The sequence below is a fragment of the Rhamphochromis sp. 'chilingali' genome (genome assembly GCF_963969265.1).
Source record: "Rhamphochromis sp. 'chilingali' genome assembly, chromosome: 11".
Lineage (NCBI taxonomy): Eukaryota > Metazoa > Chordata > Actinopteri > Cichliformes > Cichlidae > Rhamphochromis > Rhamphochromis sp. 'chilingali'.
Genome location: NC_137938.1, coordinates 21,072,856 through 21,094,907, shown reverse-complemented (window position 1 = coordinate 21,094,907; position 22,052 = coordinate 21,072,856). Strand labels below are relative to the sequence as shown.

The 22,052-nt window shown below is 39.4% G+C and overlaps 2 protein-coding genes across 3 annotated transcripts in view; both read left to right on the top strand.

Annotated features, from left to right (window-relative positions):
* The first annotated feature begins 734 nt into the window (after positions 1 to 734).
* LOC308406268 (solute carrier family 45 member 4-like) lies at positions 735 to 12,582 on the top strand. 2 transcript variants are annotated; one of them, XM_080897175.1, is made up of 13 exons: positions 735 to 934; positions 2,995 to 3,301; positions 6,232 to 6,420; positions 6,519 to 6,698; positions 7,072 to 7,736; positions 7,855 to 7,968; positions 8,062 to 8,310; positions 8,411 to 8,530; positions 8,746 to 8,845; positions 8,909 to 9,004; positions 9,097 to 9,227; positions 9,589 to 9,657; positions 9,793 to 12,582. In XM_080897175.1, the coding sequence occupies exons 2-13, from the start codon at positions 3,046 to 3,048 to the stop codon at positions 10,102 to 10,104; spliced, it is 2,481 nt and encodes an 826-aa protein (XP_080753301.1). In that variant the 5' UTR covers positions 735 to 934; positions 2,995 to 3,045; the 3' UTR covers positions 10,105 to 12,582. The 2 variants fall into 2 exon arrangements, with proteins under 2 accessions (XP_080753301.1, XP_080753302.1); XM_080897176.1 differs by having other exon boundaries at positions 8,924 to 9,004; positions 9,793 to 12,581.
* A 2,212-nt stretch (positions 12,583 to 14,794) lies between these two features.
* The window catches only part of LOC308405306 (DENN domain-containing protein 3-like), a 37,054-nt gene continuing 29,796 nt past the window's right edge, over positions 14,795 to 22,052 (top strand). The window contains exons 1-11 of the mRNA XM_080895845.1: positions 14,795 to 14,894; positions 17,357 to 17,505; positions 17,707 to 17,899; positions 18,077 to 18,169; positions 19,508 to 19,623; positions 19,773 to 19,897; positions 20,083 to 20,194; positions 20,327 to 20,446; positions 20,553 to 20,651; positions 21,147 to 21,266; positions 21,419 to 21,534. Coding sequence (XP_080751971.1) covers positions 17,422 to 17,505; positions 17,707 to 17,899; positions 18,077 to 18,169; positions 19,508 to 19,623; positions 19,773 to 19,897; positions 20,083 to 20,194; positions 20,327 to 20,446; positions 20,553 to 20,651; positions 21,147 to 21,266; positions 21,419 to 21,534 — 1,178 coding nt within the window. The 5' untranslated portion in view covers positions 14,795 to 14,894; positions 17,357 to 17,421. The remainder of the gene's footprint in view (positions 14,895 to 17,356; positions 17,506 to 17,706; positions 17,900 to 18,076; positions 18,170 to 19,507; positions 19,624 to 19,772; positions 19,898 to 20,082; positions 20,195 to 20,326; positions 20,447 to 20,552; positions 20,652 to 21,146; positions 21,267 to 21,418; positions 21,535 to 22,052) is intronic.

Sequence of the window (22,052 nt, the reverse complement as noted above, 5' to 3'; positions counted from 1 at the left end):
AATAGTGAGGGCATTTTCCTCCTCAATCCCCAAACAAGTAATATAATCAGAACATATTAGAGAATAATAACTACTGATGTACACCAGGGAGCAGCATTGCCTATTCTTTGAAAAAACCAATGGAGAACGAGCCCGAAGGAAACTTCAGCGCATTGGAAACCGCTTGGACGAATGATTCTGTGAATGTAAGCACAGGGTTGTTTGTTTGTTTATGTATTTATTTATTTTTTACAACAGAGTATAATATTATGCGATTTTTAAATAGCCTGAAGAACTGATGGCTTCTAATTAATCAATCTTCAGAGCCTGTTTTTGAAGCTCTAGATCGCAATAAATGTATATTGGAGCAGGGAGGAAATTAACCGAATTAATGGTCAAGTTAGTCAAAGTCAATGATTTAGGAACAACATATAGGAACATATATAGAGCTATAGGACCAAGTTCTAGGAAGAGTCGAAAGCGTGCTAGCTAATAAACAAAAGAGTAAATGAATTAATGAATTATGAATAAATAAATAAATATCCTCCATTATGACTTTGTGAATTGTCTTTTTTTTCCAGTTCTTGAGGTCCATTATTGTTGACATATTTTCATTTCTTTATGTTATCAATCCATGCAATTTTCCATGCAGTTGGTTCCACTTATATCATGCTAGCTAGTTGCCCTTTCACCGTCGTCCATAGGTGAGGCGTTCGCTGACGTCACGAAGGTTTTCTGATGGCCACGCCCCGCTGTGTTAATGTGGAAACCATTGAAATTGGTGAGTGTAGTAAACCCTATGGTCACCCAGTTAGCTTGCAAAGGTTTTGCAAACCTAAAGAAGTGAGAGGTTTTTTTTTCTTCTTCTTCTTTTTTTTTTTTGTGCTAACACGTCATAGAAGTTTTCCACAACGCGGAACTGGCTGAGCTTTACCACAGCGCTGTAAAATCTCAGGTACGTTACACGTTCCTGTCTGTCATGAAAGTGGGTTTCTCCGCTATTAACTCGCTAACGTAAGCTGCTTAATATCAGCCAAGCCTAGCTTGCTAAGGTAACTTTTTGCGTCAGTCAAAGTCAGGTTAACGGTAATGCGCCTGAATTCTGGTGTTTTTCCTCTCAGTCCAGACGAGAATACACTTTTATCGCTGTGCGCCTTATTCGCATAAAACGGCAAATAATTTTTAATATATTAATTTATTATTTATAGACTGGCAGGTAGTTCAGGTGAGGCAAAACATGTCATAACTGGTCCAACGAGCCCCTCGGACCTTCACGTGTACACACAGTCCTGTGAGAATTCAGCTCACACACCTCGATGAAGTTTAAAAAAAAGTTACCTTTCTACATTAATTTGTTCGGATTACTAACTAAACACAAAAACACTTTGATCTGTCTCTTTGTGAAAATGACAGAAAACTGCACAAAGCTCTCATTAAACATCAACTTATACATGATCTAAGCTTTTTTTTCATATTGCTCAACTCAGAAGAGCCAGGCAGAAAATGAATAAGTAAAGAATAGAAGAATGGTCTTTGCCATGCTCTCTTGTAAGGTATGTGTCAATAGGATCTGCTTGCTTTCTGCTCCACTTACGCAACAGCAATAGTGGTGTAATAATGGTTTATTTTTTAATGTGGCTCTTGTCTATGAGTCTGATTTTGCTATTATGACTTCAAGGTTCTAGATAGTGGCGATGTCACTGGATTTAACAGAGCAATCTTGGGTTAATTCAGTCTAATTTTTTTGATCGTTTGGCCCTTTATTTGAGTCTATGATGCTTATACTTATTGTAAATTATTTGTTATGTCTTACGGCTTAATTTATACAAACCCATTATGGGGTGAACCTCTCAAACCCTAGACTAAGGGAATCAGGTGTCTCTGTTCGAACTCTTAGGCCTTTTGTTGGCAGTGTCTGGTTCCACTTATTCCCCTTGAAAAGAGAGTTGTAAGATAAGAAAATTAAATCCTAAGGGCACTGATCTCTTCCAGGATGATGATAGATATGAGAGTGCTAGGAGTCTATGACCTTCACTGTCACCAGATCTGAACCAAACTGGATACCTGTGCATTGGTATGGGTTGATCTGATTGACCACTCTCTCCATCAACATCATCTTATCATTAAGGGAGGTATTATCTCTTTGAGTAGTGGCTCTGGGAGTTATACAGTTAATATAATGTATTGTATTCTAATTTTTGCTACATAACTTTTGTTTTGTCCACTTCCTGCTGTGACAAAACAAATTTCCCATGTGTGGGACTAATAAAGGTTATCTTATCTTATAAGGAGGGAATAAAGCAATTCTGGGGGAAGATGTTGCTACAGCACCCTTCTAGGACAGTGGTGTATTTTGTTTTGTTTTTTCATTCACACTAGAATTTACTTGCAGAAATAACAGTTCATTAAAAAATCTACTTAATAATAATAAGACTTCTGTATCAGCATTTGGAGACTGAACAGATTTTCTGGAAAATGCACTAACAGGTTTCCCTGTTTAAATCAAGGCAAAGCTACATCCTGTGTTGTCATAGCTTTAGCTTTTTGCACAGCTGGTATCTGTTTTTCTTGTTTGTTTTGTTTTTGCAGGTTAATTTGTAACATTATTAGTAGGAGTTTACTGAGAAATCTCAAGATATTTTAACCCGGACTTGCCTGACTAGCACTAACTTTCTTAGTTGGACTTGCCCAAACTTCATGCACACAGCCACTTCTATTCAGGAGTTCACTGCAGGTCACCACCACAAACATCTGCTGGAGACCATAAAACACTTATCACCCCACCTCGCCTCTCTTACACTCTTCCCTACCCATCACCATTAAATACTTTTGGAGATGTGCTAAAACTGTGATTGTTCTCGCCTCTGTGTTTCTTTTGCTTTGACCTTAGTAGTGACTTGTTAGTCTTCTGAAATAGCTTTATCTTCTCATGAGCTATAAAAAATCAAGGTGAAAACTATGCCTATTACACTTTTTGACAGTGATAAGATGGTAAGATTGTGCTTGCATTTATAGGAAAAACTGTGGCACAAAGACATATATACTGATCTATAACAGCCACAACAAATGGTTCCCCTGAAGTCAAACCAGACTGAAATGGAGATGGCAGCTGAGGGTGGAGATGCTTCTCGTCTTCCAGAGATCAGAAGACCCAAAGAAGAAGAAGCATATGACAGTGAGAGTGAGACAGACATGGACGAGGAAGGCAGAGGAGTACGAATCCCTCTGCATCGCTGGGTAATGCACGGGACAGTGATGTTTGGACGTGAGTTTTGCTATGCCATGGAAACCGCTCTGGTAACACCAGTTCTGCTGCAAATAGGTAGGAGACACAACACAGTTTTTTCCTTATCCACTAGTTAGTTATCTTAGTGACACATTTGTGGCAGCATTCTCCTAATCACTGTCAAAAAACTTGAAGATTGGTTGCAGTGTAGCAGCGATTATGCTGTGTTTGGTTCACTATCTATATAACAATAGCTGGATTTGATTTGCAGTGAAGCTAACCACTGTTATCCAAACCAGATGCACATCAGTCTGTGGTTGTGGTAGTAGTCAGGTAACAGTGGTGACTTTGTGGAATTTGATTGTTGTCACAATTCATTGGTTTCAGGGCTGCTCTTCTGTATCATGTAGCCCGTGTCTCTACTCAAGCGGGGAGCTTTGTGGTTTGATGTCAAGTTAGCAACCATAACAGACCTGGAACAAAAGCATTTTTTACTGGTTAGGTATGAGAAGAATGTTTAACACAGCACATTTCACTTTTCTGCTCCATTAACAACATGATAAGACTGACTGATTCTAATTAACGTGTCTGATTGGGTAGTTATTTTTTCATATGCCAATAAAGTTTATTGCTAAACCTGTTGAATGATCTACCAAGTGATATTGGTTATAGATGACAACGGATTATTGACATAGGATTTTTTTTAAAGTTATTGAACTGAATCAGCCTCACTTATTTTTTGGAATGGATACGTTTTAAGCTAATTACATTAGAAAAGGAGAAATCTTTATGCTTTTTCTTTGCTTTTTAAAGCTTCAGGACTTGCAAACGATTGTGTTAAGACTGAAAGACACTGCTGAGCTGGTGAAACATCAGGATTTGTTTTGTCTTACCACTCATACTCTTGCTTACTTTGCCATAGCCAACACCTTTAAAACAAACATTCAGCAAGTGCAGTGCAGTTCATTTTATGCTGGGACAGGTTGTAATTTTGAACTTACCTTTGATTATTGCCAAATAAATGCATCCATAGCTTGTTGAAATCCCAGGGTTCTTGACTGAACATGTGTTTAGAAAACTGTTTGACATTGCCTTTAAGCACAGTAAATGTGTTTTATTAACTTGTTGCAGATACACAACTTTGTTCATGTTTCTTTGTTCACAGTGCACAAGGTATGTTTGTAACCTAAAACTCAAGTGAAGTATAGACACGATTTTTCTTGTCTCATGGGTTTATCATGCTTTTACTTACCGTATGTGTATTCTTTAGCTCAGACAAACATTTAGAGTTTTCTTCCCCATGTACTTGTATTGGACACACAGAGACACACTCATGTATAACTACTTCATTAGTGAAAAGTGTATAAAGCATCTCTGAGCTTTGCTGCATAAGTCTGTTGAAGAGGAAATAAGCAGTAATGGAAAAGACAGATGGAGAGAGAGATATTTTTCATGCTGTGAGAAAGTTATATTCGCTTTTGTTGACTTAAGGGAGAAGGAAGGCAGGAACAGAGCATAATGTTCCCTTGAGAATTATCCAGCTCAGTCAGCCTGCTGACATAATTCATCAGATTTTAAACCTAAAAGTCCACTTCTTTTAGAGTTGATGTACACTAAAAATGGAAATGCCTCTCCGGTTTGGAAATGGGTAAAAACAACTGAAGAGTAGTGTTTTGAGATTTGCAGACATGCTGTAACATAGTTTTGTCTTCGACATGCACAACTACAGGTTTCACCACTTTCCTGTTTGTAGCATATTTTTGACTGTGTTGATGTAACTGGCCGCCATATTACCAAAAATGCTTCTGCTAAGTTAAAAACCACTGATAATGGAAAAGGACTAGTGGTTCTTCAGCTGTGGAATGCAAGTCATGTGATATTATTAAAACATGGGAAAACTTGCCCTTTGTGTATTGAAATCATAATGAAAACGTTCTGTGCCTGTTCCTGCATCTAAATTTGGCTTAACTTTGACTTAACTTATTCAAAACAGAGCCTGGTAGATAAGTAACTTATTACAAAACAATCATCAGCTTTTTGTCAGCATTTTTATTTTATTTTAGTGAAAGCTAAAAACTGGTTTGCAAACGAGTCAAAATACAAATATCTAATGCAAAAGAGTCAAAATACAAATATCTAATGCCAAAGCCTGATAGATCTCAATATTTAAAAGAATAGACAATGGACAAATACTGCCTTGCATCAAAATAAAAATAACAGATAAAGGTATTAAATTCTGCAGAGTATGTTTTATTCCCACCACCGCCTAAATAAAATGACAAATATGAGACATTTACTTACATTTGGTTGTAATACATTAAGTATTAAGTTTTGTGGCCTGTCAGAAAACAAAAACACTTGCTCTTAGATCAGATCAGATCAGATTGCTGTTTTGCAATTTGTCTTTAAAGCTCTCTGTGGCTTTGCTCCAGGTTACATTTCAGATCTCCTTAGCCTGCACCTAACCACTCCAACTCTGCGTCCTCCAGTCAAATACTTATGTGGGTCCCATGCTCCCATTTAAAATCTAAAGGTGACAGGGCTTTCTCTGTTGCTGCTCCAAGACTCTGCAAGTCTTCCCTCTTTTATATAGTTCTCCTTCTCATTGGAAATCTTCAACTCAACTTGAAGACCTACCTATTTTCACAGGCTTTTAGATCACTTGGAAACACACAGTCTATTCCGTCTCATTTATTTTGTTTTTTTATGTTATTTGATGATGTATGCGTGTGTGTGTGTTAGTGTGTGTGTGTGTGTGTGTGTATATATATATATATATATATATATATATATATATATATATATATATATATATATATATGTATATATATATATATATATATATATATATATATATATGTATATATATATATATAGATATATAGATATATATATATATATATATATATATATATATATATATATACATACACACACTTCACTATGCTGTGGTTGTTTTTTAATTCTTATATTAGCTTTAGTGTAATTGAAAATACTTGAATGAATCAATTGTGTTTATTTTCCAGGTCTTCCTGAAAAGTATTACAGTTTAACCTGGTTTCTCAGTCCTATCCTGGGTCTCCTCTTCACACCTCTGATTGGCACAGCCAGTGACTGCTGTAGCCTGCGATGGGGCAGGAGAAGACCGTTCATTCTGGGTCTTTGTGTAGGTGTACTGCTGGGAGTGGCACTGTTTTTAAATGGTTCATTAATAGGTGAGTGCAAGGCTTCAAGGGAGATAATCTGCTAACAAATCATAAAAAATGCAGTTCAGCAAATCCGGTCTGTGTATATTTTGTGGTATTCTCTTCAGGCCTTTCCGTCGGCGACACTCCCAATAAGCATACTATCGGCATCGTTCTTACTGTGCTGGGCGTGGTGGTGCTGGACTTCTGCGCTGATGCCTCAGAGGGACCAATCAGAGCTTATCTGCTGGATGTTGCAGACACAGATGAGCAAGATATTGCGCTGAACATTCATGCATTCTCTGCTGGTAAGTCTATGTAGATTTTTGGAGGTTTCGTTCTCAACATTCACAAGACTGTGAACCAGGAATTCATTCAGCGGGGATCAGACTGTCAACATTCTTAGATATCTGGACACCAACACACAGTTCACCACGCATACTACAGCTACTTCGTCCTCTTTCCCAGAATGAAATTTAAGTTGAAGGCTCACCTCTTTGACACAGTGGAGGAAAGACATGGACCGTGTAATTTGAATGTTCACATGGATGCAGAAAGCGAATGTTCTGAATATTATCAAATCTGAATACATGCATAATGTTAGGATTACAGTTGCACAACCCTCCATACATATTTACAAATAATAATGCTACACTAATCCCCTTATACCTGTCTCTTTAGGGCTTGGTGGAGCAATAGGATACATGCTTGGAGGTCTAGACTGGACTGGCACAGCTCTGGGCCAAGCATTTCAATCACAGGAGCAGGTTCTCTTCATGTTTGCAGCCATCGTCTTTATTATCTCTGTCACACTGCACATGTTCAGTATCCCTGAGCAGCCCTTCAGTCCATCAAACCAGGTTAAAGACACAGAAAATGGGGATTCTACTGGCCAGGTATCTTTGAAGCCAGCTGGCCGCACACTGGATGTAATTACAGAAGAGGATGCTTCTGCTCGAGCTCGATCCAGAGACGACCCTGAATCAGATCCTAAGGAAGTGGAAATTGACTTTCTTGCTGTGGAGCCAGTAAGGAGTAAAAGTGATTCAGTCTTAGCCATGCCAGATGCTACAATTGAGTTAGATGCAGACCTTGACCCAGACACACAAAATTTCTTGCCAGAGACACACTTTCAACCTGAAATGCAAGAAGAGCTTGAAGATGTTTTCAAACTATCAGATTCCAGTGCTGAAGCCCCACCTTCTTTCGGACCACAACCCCCTCCTGATGGGATGGCCGACGTGACGCCTATAAGTTCAGTTTTATCTGAACTTAAAGATTCAGCAAATGGTCATCCGTCCTTCCAGCAGACCAACTGGGGCTCAGAGGATTCCCAGTTGAAACTGGTAAAATGGCTGCTGTGATCAAATATGGTTTTTGTTTGTTTTTTAGCTTATGGTAACTTTGAGACAAACAGTGTTCCTTCAGTAATTTGTACCACACTGCCTCTCTCTTCTGTCCTAGCAGGCCAAACCTGCCAATGGTTCTGAGTTCCCCAGTGTTATGAAAACCCATGGCACCAAGCCGGGAAACCATACATCCAGTACACGGCCAGGCAGACCCACCTACTACAGACAAGTATGGTTTAATTTATTGTTTAATCTTTAATTGACAACATAGGTTATTTTGCAGATGTATAAAAACTGATTTTGGTGGGTTTTTTCTCTTCAGCCCTCATTTACCTTTTCATATTATGGTCGAGTTGGAGCACAACGGCATCGAATGCGACACACAGGACATTTCACCCCTCGGCCAATCACCACGTCCCAAAGTTTGAATGATTTAAGCATCATCCAGCGGCATACAGACAGACGACGGTTGCAGCTTTCAGCCAGCAGTGTGTCATCTGAGGGCTCAAGCAGTGAGGGAGGAACAGACAAGGGTGGGAGTGTACGGCTGCTGTGGTTGTCCATGTTGAAGGTGAATTTCTTCTTCATTCTCCTACTACAGCACTGGATTATGTCAACAGAGATGATTGATGTTCCAGTAATAAATACTGCCTGTATTACTTTCACTCTAGATGCCCAGTCAGCTCTGGAGATTATGTGTGTGTCACCTGCTCACATGGTTCTCCATTATAGCTGAAGCTGTGTTTTATACAGATTTCATGGGGCAGGTTATTTTCCAAGGAGACCCCAAGGTATACACACAAGCACACACATACAGATACCTTCCAAATCCCATCTGTATTGTTGTTGAAGCACTACCTGACATCATTTGGTATTTTGTATTCCTTGGAAACCACACAGTAGTGCAGTGGACTTAGCACATTTTACAATTTATGAGTATGAGGCACTAAAATGTCAGTGGAAGTCAAATCGTCAGTGTTTCTACTTTTTTTCTTTTTTCTTTAAGGCACCAGCCAATTCCACAGAGCTACAAAATTATCACAAAGGAGTACAGATGGGCTGCTGGGGACTGGTGGTTTATGCTGCTACTGCTGCTGTCTGCTCTGGTAAAACTCAAACGGCTTCATTTTTTTATAGAACTATTCAGCTAACTACTCAGTGAATGACAGTTTTTCTCCACCCAGCCATCCTTCAGAAGTATCTGGATCATTTTGATCTCAGCATTAGGGTCATCTACATTCTTGGGACTCTGGGATTCTCAGTAGGTGAGCTGACTTATTAGAATAGTTGAAATATGAGTATAAATGTTGTTAGCCTCTGTAAAGTTACTTACGGATTGGATTCCCTCTCATCTTAGGTACTGCAGTCATGGCAATCATCCCTAATGTTTATGTTGCGATGGTGATGATCAGTACCATGGGCATCATCTCCATGAGTATCTCCTACTGTCCCTATGCATTACTTGGCCAGTACCATGAAATAAAAGAGGTATGATCACACTTATGTTCCTGGTGCATACTAAAACCATTATGGTCAAGTCTGAGGTTGTTTGACCAAATGTGCTGTAATTCAGTTCAATTCAGTTTTATTTATATAGTGTCAAATCACAAAAATTAAAAACAATCCTTATATTTAAAATTATGTTAATATCCCCAATTACTTTTGAAAATGATTGATGTGTCTATAAATGGCTCCAGTTTTTATAGTTTCTAAACAGTTAATGCAATAATTCAATTAAACCACTTTAATTAATTACTATTTGTTTTGAGCCTCTTCCCCATTTATTCAATTAGAAACATCGGTCGTTTCAGTATAGTTACAGTCTTTCCTGTCATGCTTCTTTTCTCAGTACATTAACCACAGCCCAGAAAACACTCGAAGAGGTTTTGGGATTGATTGCGCTATTTTAACCTGCCAGGTAAGTACTGTACCAAATTAAGCTGACCCTGATGCATAAATTCAGGTTACACTGAGCAAAATGAGAAACGTTCAAAAGTGAAACAGCATGTTTAGGTTTTTGTAAATAGTCTGGTTACAGTATTTCCTCTTTCAGGTTTACATCAGCCAGATTTTGGTTGCATCAGCACTTGGATCTGTGGTAGAGGCAGTTGGCAGTGTGCGTGTCATTCCCATTGTGGCCTCTGGAGGTTCTTTCCTTGGCTTTCTTGCAGCTTGTTTCCTTCTCATTTATCCTGATTTGGAGCCCAGCAGCTCAGAGCAGGACGAGGATTCGGTGGGTTTTCCTGGAGTAGAAGACCAGAATGCAGAAAATACCAGTGAGCAGACACAGGCTCTGCTGAAACTCACAAACACAGATACAGAAACGGAGAGTTTGAATAAGATGGAAAACCACTCTTCTACCTGAGCATGACCATACAAAGACTTGCTTAGGATTATGCTCATCAAGCAGAAATCACAGGATGTGAGGTTTTTACCAAATGCATCTACCTGATTTACAGATTTTACATTCTGGACCTTTCTGAAGGAAAGATCAGAAAAAGAAAAAAAAGACATGGCGGAAAGTTAGGTCCATATTAAGATATCAAGGTGGAGCTGAGCTGGAACAATTATTTGCTTTGTGTACTAACAGAAATAAGTATTTCAGTTTTGATATGTTTCATTTGTCGTACTACCTCAGCTCTAATGCAAATAAATTTCCAGCTGCTTAGATTTAAAGAAGCCATTAGAATACCAAAAGACAAATGACAGCTATCTGTTGTGACTGTTGAAAGTAAATTAGATGGTACTACTGAAACAAACTTTATTGAAAAATGGATTTAAGAAGCACACAGGGCACTTTCTGTCTCTCTTCTGAATGCTGATGCTGCAGAGTAAAGTAATGTCTGACACTTTACATCATAGAAGCTGTTCTATAACTGCTTAATAGACAATCACGATGCTGTAAAAATTATGTGTATTCCTGCATTACCTGCAGGCTAAATACAGATGCAGAAAACATTTTCCAATTTCTTGCTGAAGTGCCTTGAGATATTAATGTTGCTGGCTTTAATGCAATGGGATTCTGTCATTTAGACATAGGTCACTTTAGCTCACTCAGTATTTTGTCATGTGTGCATAAGGTTTGTTGCATTTGTGAAAACTGTTGTTGTCAGTATTGTCTCTGGCAGATAATTGGAATTCTCTTTGGGCATCTGAGAGGTTCCATAATGCATAATGTGTGTCTGTTGTTGACCACACAGAGACTTTCAGAGTTGTGGAGACTTTTTTGTGTTTACTTGAACGAAAGCATTTTTTTTAGTCGCACCATTGAGATTTTATCCTCAGTTTTTCAATTCTGCAAACGAAATCTAGGCTGTTTTGAACTTGAGTAAGTTCATGAAAATCAGGTTCTGTGGCAGAGTTAAAAATGTGAAGGAAAGCAGACAAGTGATCATTGCTGAAAGAGGTTGTTTATCTTTATTTGTTAAATGTCAGGACTGAGAATGTTTGTAAAAAACATCTCTTTATGTGTGGAAGGCTATCCTCTTTGAAGAATAAAAGAATAAAAATCCAGCAGTCACACTGACTTCAAGTGAAAGTGTAACAAAGTGAGTCAGCGCTCTTACCCTGATGAAGTTAGCTATTTTAGCCGAAACATCAACAGCATAGTTAATTTTTAGCAGTGACTTACACAACACCTTCTGGTGTATTTAATAGTGCAAAAAATGCCAATTTCAGTTCTAGGTTCATTTCTCTCACTTTATACTATATCTGATTCAAAAGTCAGATGTTTTTTCCTTTCAGATTTGGACAGCCATCGCTTTTAACACCTGCCAGTTTGTCCCAATTTAGCCCCCAGCTTATCAATTCATGCAGTTACCTCCGTGAACAAGTAACTCCCTGTCACAGTCCCTTTCATAGAGTGCATTTCTGCCAGCTCCTTTGTAATCTCACACTCTTTTGTTATCCCACGTACAAAGATGAGAAACTGGGCTGTGTTGCGGACCTAACAGCGCTCATCCCGAACTGAAGTGAAAAGTTAAAATTGTCTGGCTAAAGCCTCACATTTTTCACAGTGTCCTTGATCTGTCTTGTTACTATTTGCATATTTTCAAATACTTCTTTTATCTCAGGGCTAATTAGCCAGGCAGAGTCCACCAAATACTCTTTGATAAACTCCTCATCTGAGAACATCCTACTAGTGATGGGTAGACGAGGCCTCGTGAAGCGTTTCAGCACATTCCCCAAACTGTATCGATACTATGTCGACACAGTGTTGTTGTTTTGCTCCATACTGACACCTGCTGGACCTTAAATATCATTGCAGGCAACTTACTTGAGACTCACAACAGACACTGATTCAATGACCTACTCATACTTGTATACTCTGTAAGGTATTGTACTTTCCATGGAATCATTTTATATCTTTTACATTTCAAATATTGTAGGCATCTTGAAAATATATTGTGAATGACATTAAGTGAAAATTAAAATGAAAGTATTGTGAATGTAATATTACCCATTTAAATGTAATTGACTCAGCGTTTATTATAAATTTCTATTCAGAAAAATACGTTTATCCAATGTTTTTCCATTCAGTCTATTGCATTTTTTTGACACCATTTCCCCAGCTTTGGAAAACACACGCTCACGGGGCACAGATGAAACTGGGGTACACAAAAACTGTAAAGCCAGGTGGAAAAGGTTCGGATAAGACGTCTTCCTATTCCCCCAGTACGTTAAAGGATCCTCTGATCTTGGACTGTTTCTCTCTGCCAAGTAGCTGGACCTCAGTGATGGAGTCCGCTGTTGCATTGTTGGTTTGTCTGCCAACTTCTTCATCGAGCTGCAGGTTTTCTGAAATAATAAAAAATGCATGGCCATTTTCGTTTTTGTCATCTACCCCAAATTAGTACACATTAGCATCAAAATAAATGTAAGAATAAGCTGATAATACTGAACTTGTCTGGAACAGGTGACTGCTCTGATGAAGGTCCAGGCTGTGGCTCAGATGCTGTGCGGGACTGCAGCACACTCCATTTTCAGGCGACTGACTGCCTCACTACACTTGGAGGAACTACGAAATCCGAGTGTTTTAAATCTGGGGTCTAAAAGGGTTGATAGGGTCAACACACTTAATGACTCCAGGTTAGAAGCAGTGTCTGTGACATGACGCCTAAGTTGGTCATGGAGATGGGTGGCTGTTTGTGTGCGTAGATGTAAAGAGTTCCGGTCAAGTGCACAATAAAGCATTTTCATCATCGGGATGATCTTTGATCCTGAAACTCTCCTCAGACAACTCCACTGTGGCCTGATGGAAAGGGGCCAGCACAAGAAGTGCTTCCCTTATGATGTTACACTCATCAGCCGTAAGTGGAGTTAAATCTGTTGAAGAGAAGCAACAGATACCCAGACTGGTTCTTTCTCATCATGTAGCCGTGACAGCATCTGATATGTGCTGTTCCAATGTGTTGGTACCTCGTTGATAAGTTTCAAGATGGGCCGTCCCATCTGCTGCTGCACTTTGGCAAGCTTTTCTTTGGCTGTAGTGCTGGATCTGAAGAATGATACGATTTGTCTAGATTTGTCTCTTATGGATGAAAGTTCAGGGATTTGATCACATGATTTCTTGACTAATAAATTTATTTTGTGTGCAATGCAAACTGAATGTCGACTTTGGAGAGTTCTTGTTGCTGCAATCATGTTTGGTGCTGTCGGTCAGTGGACACCTTACCTTATTTGTGATGGCCCAGTCATCCATCATGCCTGTTTTGAATTGGGCCAAATTGTCTGCAGTGTGACTTTGTGGAAAGTGTTTCACACCCAACACAGATGTACATAACTGCATATTCTCATTAATGTAGTGACAGGTAAGAGCCAAGTAAGCCTCCATGTTCAAAGAGGTCCACATGTCAGCTGTTATACTCACTGCCACAGCTTGCTTTACTTCCATTTTCACTCGTTCGAGTTTCTCCGCATGTTTTTTGGCTATCAATTCCTTGATGGTCTGAAGATGAAACAAAATTAAATCAGTATGCAGTACTTAACATCAGCTACCTGATGAGACGTTGTCTATACAAACCTTTCTGGTTGGCAAAACGTATGATGGATCACCTGAACCAGCCCCCTGAACCCCTCACTCTCCACAATACTAAGGGGTTGGCAGGCCTTTATAATAAAATTCAGGACTGCCTGGCCCAGAACAGTCTTCCTAGATGCTTGATTTCAAAATAATAAAACATATTAATTAATAAAAAAAATTATGATAAAGCTGCTCAATGTCTATATAAGCCTACCTGTGTTTGTCTCTTCCTTTTCATGTTTGGCTCTGTAATGCCTAAACATTGAGGAGGTGCTTTTGTTTGTGTAAGAAAGCTCCGCAGAACAGATGCGACATTTAACCTGCATAAAATGAAAAACATAATTTACACTGCAGGTCACACTGTTGTTTTTCCTATTCTGATAGATTACACTGAAACAAAGACAGACAAACAGTTAAAATATCGAAATGATCCCACACAGCAGAAACGTTTCTTTTTCTTTCCTTTCGGGCTCCATTTTGTTATATAGAGATATGTATTTTTTTTTTTTTTTTTATCTTTGCGAGAGTAATTTTTTTTCTTTTTTGGGGGGGGACCTCATTCCGTTGACAGATGCGGACAGGATGCTGAAAAAAGGAAACTTACTATTTATCGAAAATCATAAATTTTCCGTGAAAAGTCAGACACGTAGATATCTCCTGAGCGGTTAATCCACTCAGATAGGGCTCTTTGTAATGGGTGTAACCTTTTACATTGAATTCATGTAATAAAAAATCACCACAGTAAGTCCCAAGATTGTATTTGTGTTTAATATGAGCGTTTTGTAAATATAATACATTAGAATAAACACGTGTTTCGTTAATTGTTAAAGATTGTTCCAGTCATTCATACAGAGCCCAGTTACGCTTTATGCACTCTTTAAACCTAACGTGTGTTGAAGTCCATAAAAGCTTTTTGCGCTTCCTCAAATATTCAGTGCGCATGTTTGAACCGCTACAATAGCGAAACGGGAAACAGACCGCGTTAAAGGGAACTATCTGGGATGAGTTTGTTTCATTCAGCAGCTCAGGACATGGTTGCGCAGTCCGTGCTGCGCACTGCTCAGCTCCGCATCGGCGTTATTAATGTGAGAGCGGAAAAATAAGAAGGAGCTGCGAAGCCTGTGAGTGAGGAGGTTAGTGACAAGTCAAAGAAACTTTAAAACACATTTGTGTGTGTGTGTGTGTGTGTGTGTGTGTGTGTGTGTGTGTGTGTGTGTGTGTGTGTGTGTGTGTGTGTGTGTGTGTGTGCTGTGCAAACAGAAGCGTCTCACCCGTTTAGCGTGTGACTCGGAATCACATGTCACAACATCTATACAACAGTTATTGCTAAACTTAAAGTGTGGCACTTTAATGTTCTCTAGGAATGCAAGTGTCGATATACAACTATACATTGTGACCTTTATACAGAAAAAAGCATATGCTACCTTCCATCATAACAGTGGCAATGATCTGACTTGGACATTATGTTTCAGGGGCTGCATAGTTTTAAGGCAGCTTAGGATGGCCCCAGCAGTAAAACAATAAAAAGAACAGTAAAAATTAAAACAGTAAAAAGAATCATTGTTAGATCTCAGTGAGCCGTTTTGACTGCACTTTAACCTCATCTCGATCGTTGGTAACAGTGCCACTGTTCAAGCTGAACCCTGTTTGATGCACTTTTCACAATTAGTATGGGAGCAGATCAAAGGAGACATCATATTTTAGGCATCAGGCAACTTCAGGGCATTTTCCATTAAACTGATAGTAAAAATCACAATGTTCCTTTTTAAATCATGTTTACGTCTGGCTGCTATCAAGCACTTGTATCAAAGATACAAGTGTTCATGTAAACGATTGTGTTGTGGCGGTATCAGAACATGTTACACTTGCCTTGATATGTGCTGTGGTGGTTTTGTATGGAATTTACCCTTTTTTCTCCAGGGGTCATGTGACTGTACTGCATAAAATGATAATCACATCACTGAAAGAAGCCGTCTGCATGTGTATGCAGCATGCTTTTGCAATAATACTTTATTTATTCTTAACATTCTTGGTGTTGTCCAGTAGCTGTTAATTTAGACTAAACAAGGGGAGTCTCACCCTGTTCCCATGGTTACTTGGTCAAGGTTAAGATATTGTTAGAATGAGTTGATTGAAGTGCTCATGTCCCTGTGAGAGCATTTAAAGTACTTTCGTGCCGCTCAGATTCTAAGAAAGTCCTTTTAGTCTTTTAACTATATCAAAGCCAGCTGGTAGTATATCAACTCATGTAGCCCTCATGTAGAACTTGTGGCCTACTTCTAAGTAATCTCTGCTTTCTGTGCATGTTTCCATCTTCCTCTGCACACATGATCCCAATTTTCCAGGAAAAGACTAGACTGTCTGGACCATCAGGGAAATGTGATGTGGTGATTAAGCTCTAAGGAAAAAGAAGCAGATGATAAAGGGAATAGGATGCCTATTGATAGGATTTACAATACTAATACTACTACTACTAATACTACTAATAATAATAATGCTCTGTACAGCCAAAGATAATAATACAACGTAGACAGAATTGTGGAAACTGTGCTACAGGAAATATATGCGGTGCAATGACATATACTGTCCATACTTTCCACATGTAATCGTGTCAAGTATGGCCTCACTTTGGATTTGCTTTATGGTTGCCTTCAGATTAAAGCTGCAAGGCAACATTTTCTCAATATTATTGGCCATTTATTGTTGTTCATTTTACAGGCCACAACATATTAATATGCTTGTTTCATTAACAAGTCTGAGAGTTAAACAACAAACATTAAAGGTTTAGCTGATGAATAAATTGTAGTGAAAAATTTGGACTGTCCACATCAACTGTGTTTATAATGCACTTACAAAGTGATGTACGGTGCTGTGACAACCAGAGGGCTGTTAGTCATCATGGCGAGGTTCATTTTATATTCTCACAGAGCTCTTTGAGCACTCAGTCAGCAGCTTTAAACTTATGATGTCAACACCATGTCTCAGGAGTTTTGTTTTTTGTCACGAAAATGGAAAAATTATGCTTTTATTTGGCAAATCCTACCATTCTTTAGTGGTATCAATATGTAAAATCAGTCAGACAGTGATGGTTTCACATGTTAAAGTATGAAAGGGAGAAATGTTGTGATATAATTTTATATGAAGTTAAAGCCCTGTGCATTTAACAAGAGTAACAAGAGATGCTTTGCTCTGTATCGATACTTTTCTCTTTGAATTAATTTCAACCGACTATGGAGGGAAGTGCAAAAACAAGTGCACAACAGAATCATTCAGCATGTTTTATGCAAATAAAATGCGTGGTGTTGTCTCACTGGTTTCTGAGAAGTTTTCATCTGAGCCATTTTTCTTATGATGCTAACAAAAACAGCGACTCTAATAATGAGCTGGAACAGCCGCTCGGTCATGTGTTATAGCTTTATTTAGCTGAGAAGTGTTGTTTTTAAAGAGAAGGATGACGATCAGAGAGCTTAGACAACTGTCTGATTTATTACTACACAAACAAGTTTAAGTGTATTTTTTGCCTTCTATCTTTACCTCCTAATGTGTATCTAATTTCTGGCTCATTTTACTCTAGCCTGCCTCTCTATTTCTCTAGATCCAGCACATCTGAGTAGACCCTTGGTCAGGTGTATTCACCCAGGTCGTGGATTGGTTTCAGAGATGGCAGACTCTTTGCTGCCTGCTCTGCTGGAAGCCTGCGTGGTGGTTGGAGCATCCAGTGACAAACTCCAGGAAATCTGCCAGGTTTTTGCCTTAAAATACACTCCGATACACAAATGTTTGACATAAGTAATTTACTATAAACTGATAAAAGGGTGATGGTAATGATAAACAGAAACCTTTACTGGTTATATCAGCAAAGTTCCAGTTTAGGTACAGTATGAGAAAGGACTCTCCTCCCCCTTCCCACCCTCTTAAATCTTTCCCATCTTCTGCCCCACTCAGACCATTAACAACGATGATGAAACTCTCAAACACCTCCTGTTGGAGCCGGAGGTTCTTTCAGTCTTGGCGCCACCTTTTGTTAGCAGAACACAGGCTGAAAGTGAAATGCTGAGATCACATGGGAAGCTGCGGCGCTCTTTTATCAGGAAAAAGAGAGAACTGCCTCCTTCAGCTGCACCAACACCCAGTCAAGGTCTGGTACATTTGACCCATAAATACACCAGTTGGAACATGAGAAAAAAACACTTTATTATTAAATACAAAACAGTTATTGATCTTTAATATCGTATTTCTTCATTTTACCTATCTTACCATAGATTTTTTGTGTCTTGGAGTTTTTATGTCTCTCCAACCAGCTGCCTTTTTGCAGGTGGAGATGAGGCAGGTCGAAGAGGAGGAATAGAAGATGTCAGTGTACCTAAAAACATCGATCTCATGGCTTTACCTCAGCTCTGCTTCCCCGGTAAAAGGTTTTCCATAGCACACACAACGTCAGACACAAAGACACACTAAGACAACTCACTCACACGTATAGTACATGTACACATGCACAATGCACGATGAAAGCTCATGTTACTGACGTCCACTGGAACATGGTAATGGTTCTTTTAATGGGGATGAAACATTCAGATGGCGGACATTGGCAAACTTACAACAAACATTTGTATATGGTGTTGAGCATATGCTACTGGCAGGATCAACCAGGTAGCCCCTCGGGCGGCGGCGGTACCGCTGCGTGCGTGCGAGAGTGCTCGCTCGGGGCTACTGAGTCCTGTTGACCAGGGTGAGGCTTTCTGGATGCAAATATGGACCGTGGTGAGGGTTTGAGAAACCGTGTTTGCCAGACAGAGCCCCGTTGACTTTGGGGGAGCAAACTCTGGGTTTACCTACCCCTCTGACAAGGCCACCGTGGTATCTATCTCACCGAACCTACCCAGGGTGTACCCTGCCTCTCGCCCTATGACAGCTGGGATAGGCTCCAGTGCCCCCCGCGACCCTGAAAAGGATAAGTGGAAGTGAATGAATGAATGGCTGGATGGATGGACAAGTGGAGTACAAAAGAAGCGGTAGACCTAAAAACAATCTACAGCATATGAAAGTCACATCCTTATGAAATAAGAAAAAATCCACCAAAGACCTGACACACGGACTCAGAGATGCATCTGACCTTTCAGCTGGTCCATCTACTGTTCACTGAAGCCTCATCAGAAATGGTCTCTGTGGAAGGGTGGCTGTTATGAAGCCTTTCTTCAGGAAAGGAAACAGGGAGAAAAGCCTCAGGTATGTCAAATTACTCAAGAACTGGAGCGAAAATCAGTGGCAACCGCCCTGATAGAGTGAATCTACAGAGGAGAACAGGAGAGAAGTACAACAGTGAGTGTCTACAGGCATCGGTAAAAATGGTGGAGGTGCTTTCGTTGTTTCTAACTGCATGTTATTTTGAGCCACCATGCAACACCAGATCATTAGAATAGTGCAAACTCTGTTTTTGCCTTACATACTGTATGTCCATTCATGTTTGCATGTTTCAATATATTTCTGCACCTGTTCCCTGTTTTTCTAGCAAAATATAAGGAATGAAGAAATATGGGTGGCTCAAGACTTTTGCACTGTACTGTATATACTGCACCTAAATACCATCAAAAAACACCAACAGTCTTCTCTTAAATATATTTTAATTATAGAGTTTTTCAGAGATTTTGTACATGTGCCTTCTGGCTGTGTGTGCTGTAGCGGTACTATAATGACACATTGTGTTCATAAAACACAATGCACATGTACATTTTCATTTTTTAACCAGGTGGCCTCCAAGTAACCAGTGAACAGAAAGAGGAACAATTCCACTTCCTGGTTTTCACAGACATCCTTGGCAACAAGACCCATGGAGTAGTAATGCAGTGCTACCGTCCAATACTGGTACGAATTACTTACACATAATACTGCATATGATAGTATAATAATAAGATAAGCAGTCAGCATGTGTGCAGTGTACTGTAATGTTTCATGAAACTAACAAAACCCTTAAAAGAAAATAAGTCCCTGTTGGATTATCTGTGTTTCCACAGGAAGGGATGTCTCTCTATCGAAATGGTAGAGGGTCTTCAAAGTGTCCTAAACTCTTCTGTGCCTACAGCATCTGTGTCATATCCAAGCATCCTTACTTCACTGCACTCAAAGACTGTCTTTCATGGTAAGAAACCCGAGAACTGAACCTAATTACTCAGCAAATTAAATTGCTAAGATCAAAAAGGGGTTTTTGTGACATTTTTGACTCTTGAGTTTAAAAATAGCTGTAAGAAATCTGACTTTCAGAAGTGTGGTTATGGCAGGTTAGAGAGCCTTCTTCTCGTCTGACTCTTTCTGTTGATTTGCTAGTCTTTTAATCCAGCTGAGAACCTGTCGATTGTCAGACATGGAAGAGAGAGTGAAGGAGTTTGCGGCCAAACTGACACTTGTGCCAATTCCACCTCCTGGACAGCTGCACTTGGTTTGTGTGTGTTTGTAATCGGCTTAAATAAAGACTTTGAAATTTGTCTTTAAGAGACTTCAAAATCTGGAGCTCAGAGTAGGCCAGTGTATCCAGCACAGTGCACTACATTCATATCCACATGTTTTACAGATGTTTACAATACGTCCTCTGACCATCATACTGCCCTCCAGAGAAGACAAGGACCACCCGGTTATAGATTTAGACCTCCACCTGCCCTTCCTTTGCTTCAGGCCACAGCAGCTGCTGCAGGTAACACACACATTGTTTTGTGTTTGTGTTAATCGAACGAGTGGAGACTCACATTCATTTCCACTTCCCTCCCTCTGTTTCTGTTCTTCTGTCTCCCGCCCTGTAGGTGCTGTCTTGTCTCTTGCAGGAGCAGCGGGTGGTGTTATTTTCTGCTGACTGGGCAAGACTCACGCTGATGGCAGAGAGCTTGTTGTTGTTTCTGCAGGTTAGATCAAAATCCACAGCATATCTTCAAGGGTCTAGAGTTAGTATAAGCATGCAATACTTATTAATTCCATCCTTTAAAAAAAAAAAAAGTATTGAGAGTTACAATCAAAGTCTTAAAGGGTCAGTGCCACAGTTAAAAGGAAGGGTGCAGCTGGAAACCTTGGGAATATGGGTATTTCATAAAATTTGCCAAAATGAAATTCCTCTTATGTAAATGAGTGTGTCTGGATGATGGATGTTAATTGGTATTAATGTTACACCAAATTACAGTAAGGGATATAAAAATGGATAACTCAATTATTAATTTCCCTTTAAGCATTAAAAAAGTCACATATATTAAACTTTAGAGCTTCTGTATAGAAAACCTAAATTATTATGTCTAAAAAGTGCCAACACTAGTGGGCGATGGACCCCCTCAGTCCACAATAAAGCCATCCGCTCCTTAATCTTTGGTCCATTCATTTCTTCCTTGCCTGTCTAATAACTCTTCCAGCCTCTGCTGTGGCAGCACCCATATGTTCCTGTCCTGGCTAAAGGCATGCTGGACTTTCTAATGGCTCCTACAGCCTTTCTTATGGGCTGCCATCTCAGTCATTTTGCAGACGTATCAGCTGTAAGTACATAACCTTCTACTTTAAATTTCCCAGTAATTCGCCCACCTCTTGTAAAGGATAAGGTTAAGAAATGGAGTTACCCCCCAAGCTCAAATATAAGTTAGTAGTTCTATAATTGTTTGAACCTGGTTCATGTTACTGTGTTCTACAGGAAACAGATGATCTGATCTTAATTAACATTGATAATGGAAGTCTCAGCACTTCTACTTTTGATACTGTTAACCTGCCGGACATTCCTCCAGTTGCTGCACACTGCTTCACACAGAGGTACTTTATTTTACTGCCAAAAAACTGTTAAAGTAAATACTATGCTGTAATACCAGGTAATGATTAAAAAGTCAGAGTCTTACAGTCATGTGAAAACCAAAGTACACCCTCTTTTTATTGTAACACTTTAAATTTAAATACATCATTAAAAAACAAATCATCTCATCCTAAGTAGGTCTTACAGTTATTTAGTTACAACCTCAGATGAACAAGAACATATTACACTGTGTCATCGTTTATTACAAACTAAGCCAAGATCCAGAAGCAGTGAGTAAAAGCTAAGTACACCTTATGATTCAAAAACTTGTAGAACCATCTTTAGCTATTGGGCAGCTAAAGGTTGGCCTCACATTTGACGCTCGAATGCTTCGGTATACAGAGGAGTTCAGCTCAGTGACTGCAAGATGCTCAGTTCCTGTGGGTGCAAAATAAGCCCAAAGCATCACCCCTCCACCACCGTGCTTGATCGTTGTTTTAGGGTGTTTGTGCTAATATGCTCAATTTGGTTTTCATCAAAT

Bases quoted from the DNA above. Each gene is read 5' to 3' on its own strand.
- LOC308406268 (XM_080897175.1), top strand. From the start codon at position 3,046: ATGGTTCCCCTGAAGTCAAACCAGACTGAAATGGAGATGGCAGCTGAG. The intron at 7,737-7,854 runs GTAAAATGGCTG...CTTCTGTCCTAG, and splicing joins AGGATTCCCAGTTGAAACTG to CAGGCCAAACCTGCCAATGG. The intron at 8,311-8,410 runs GTGAATTTCTTC...CTTTCACTCTAG, and splicing joins TGTGGTTGTCCATGTTGAAG to ATGCCCAGTCAGCTCTGGAG.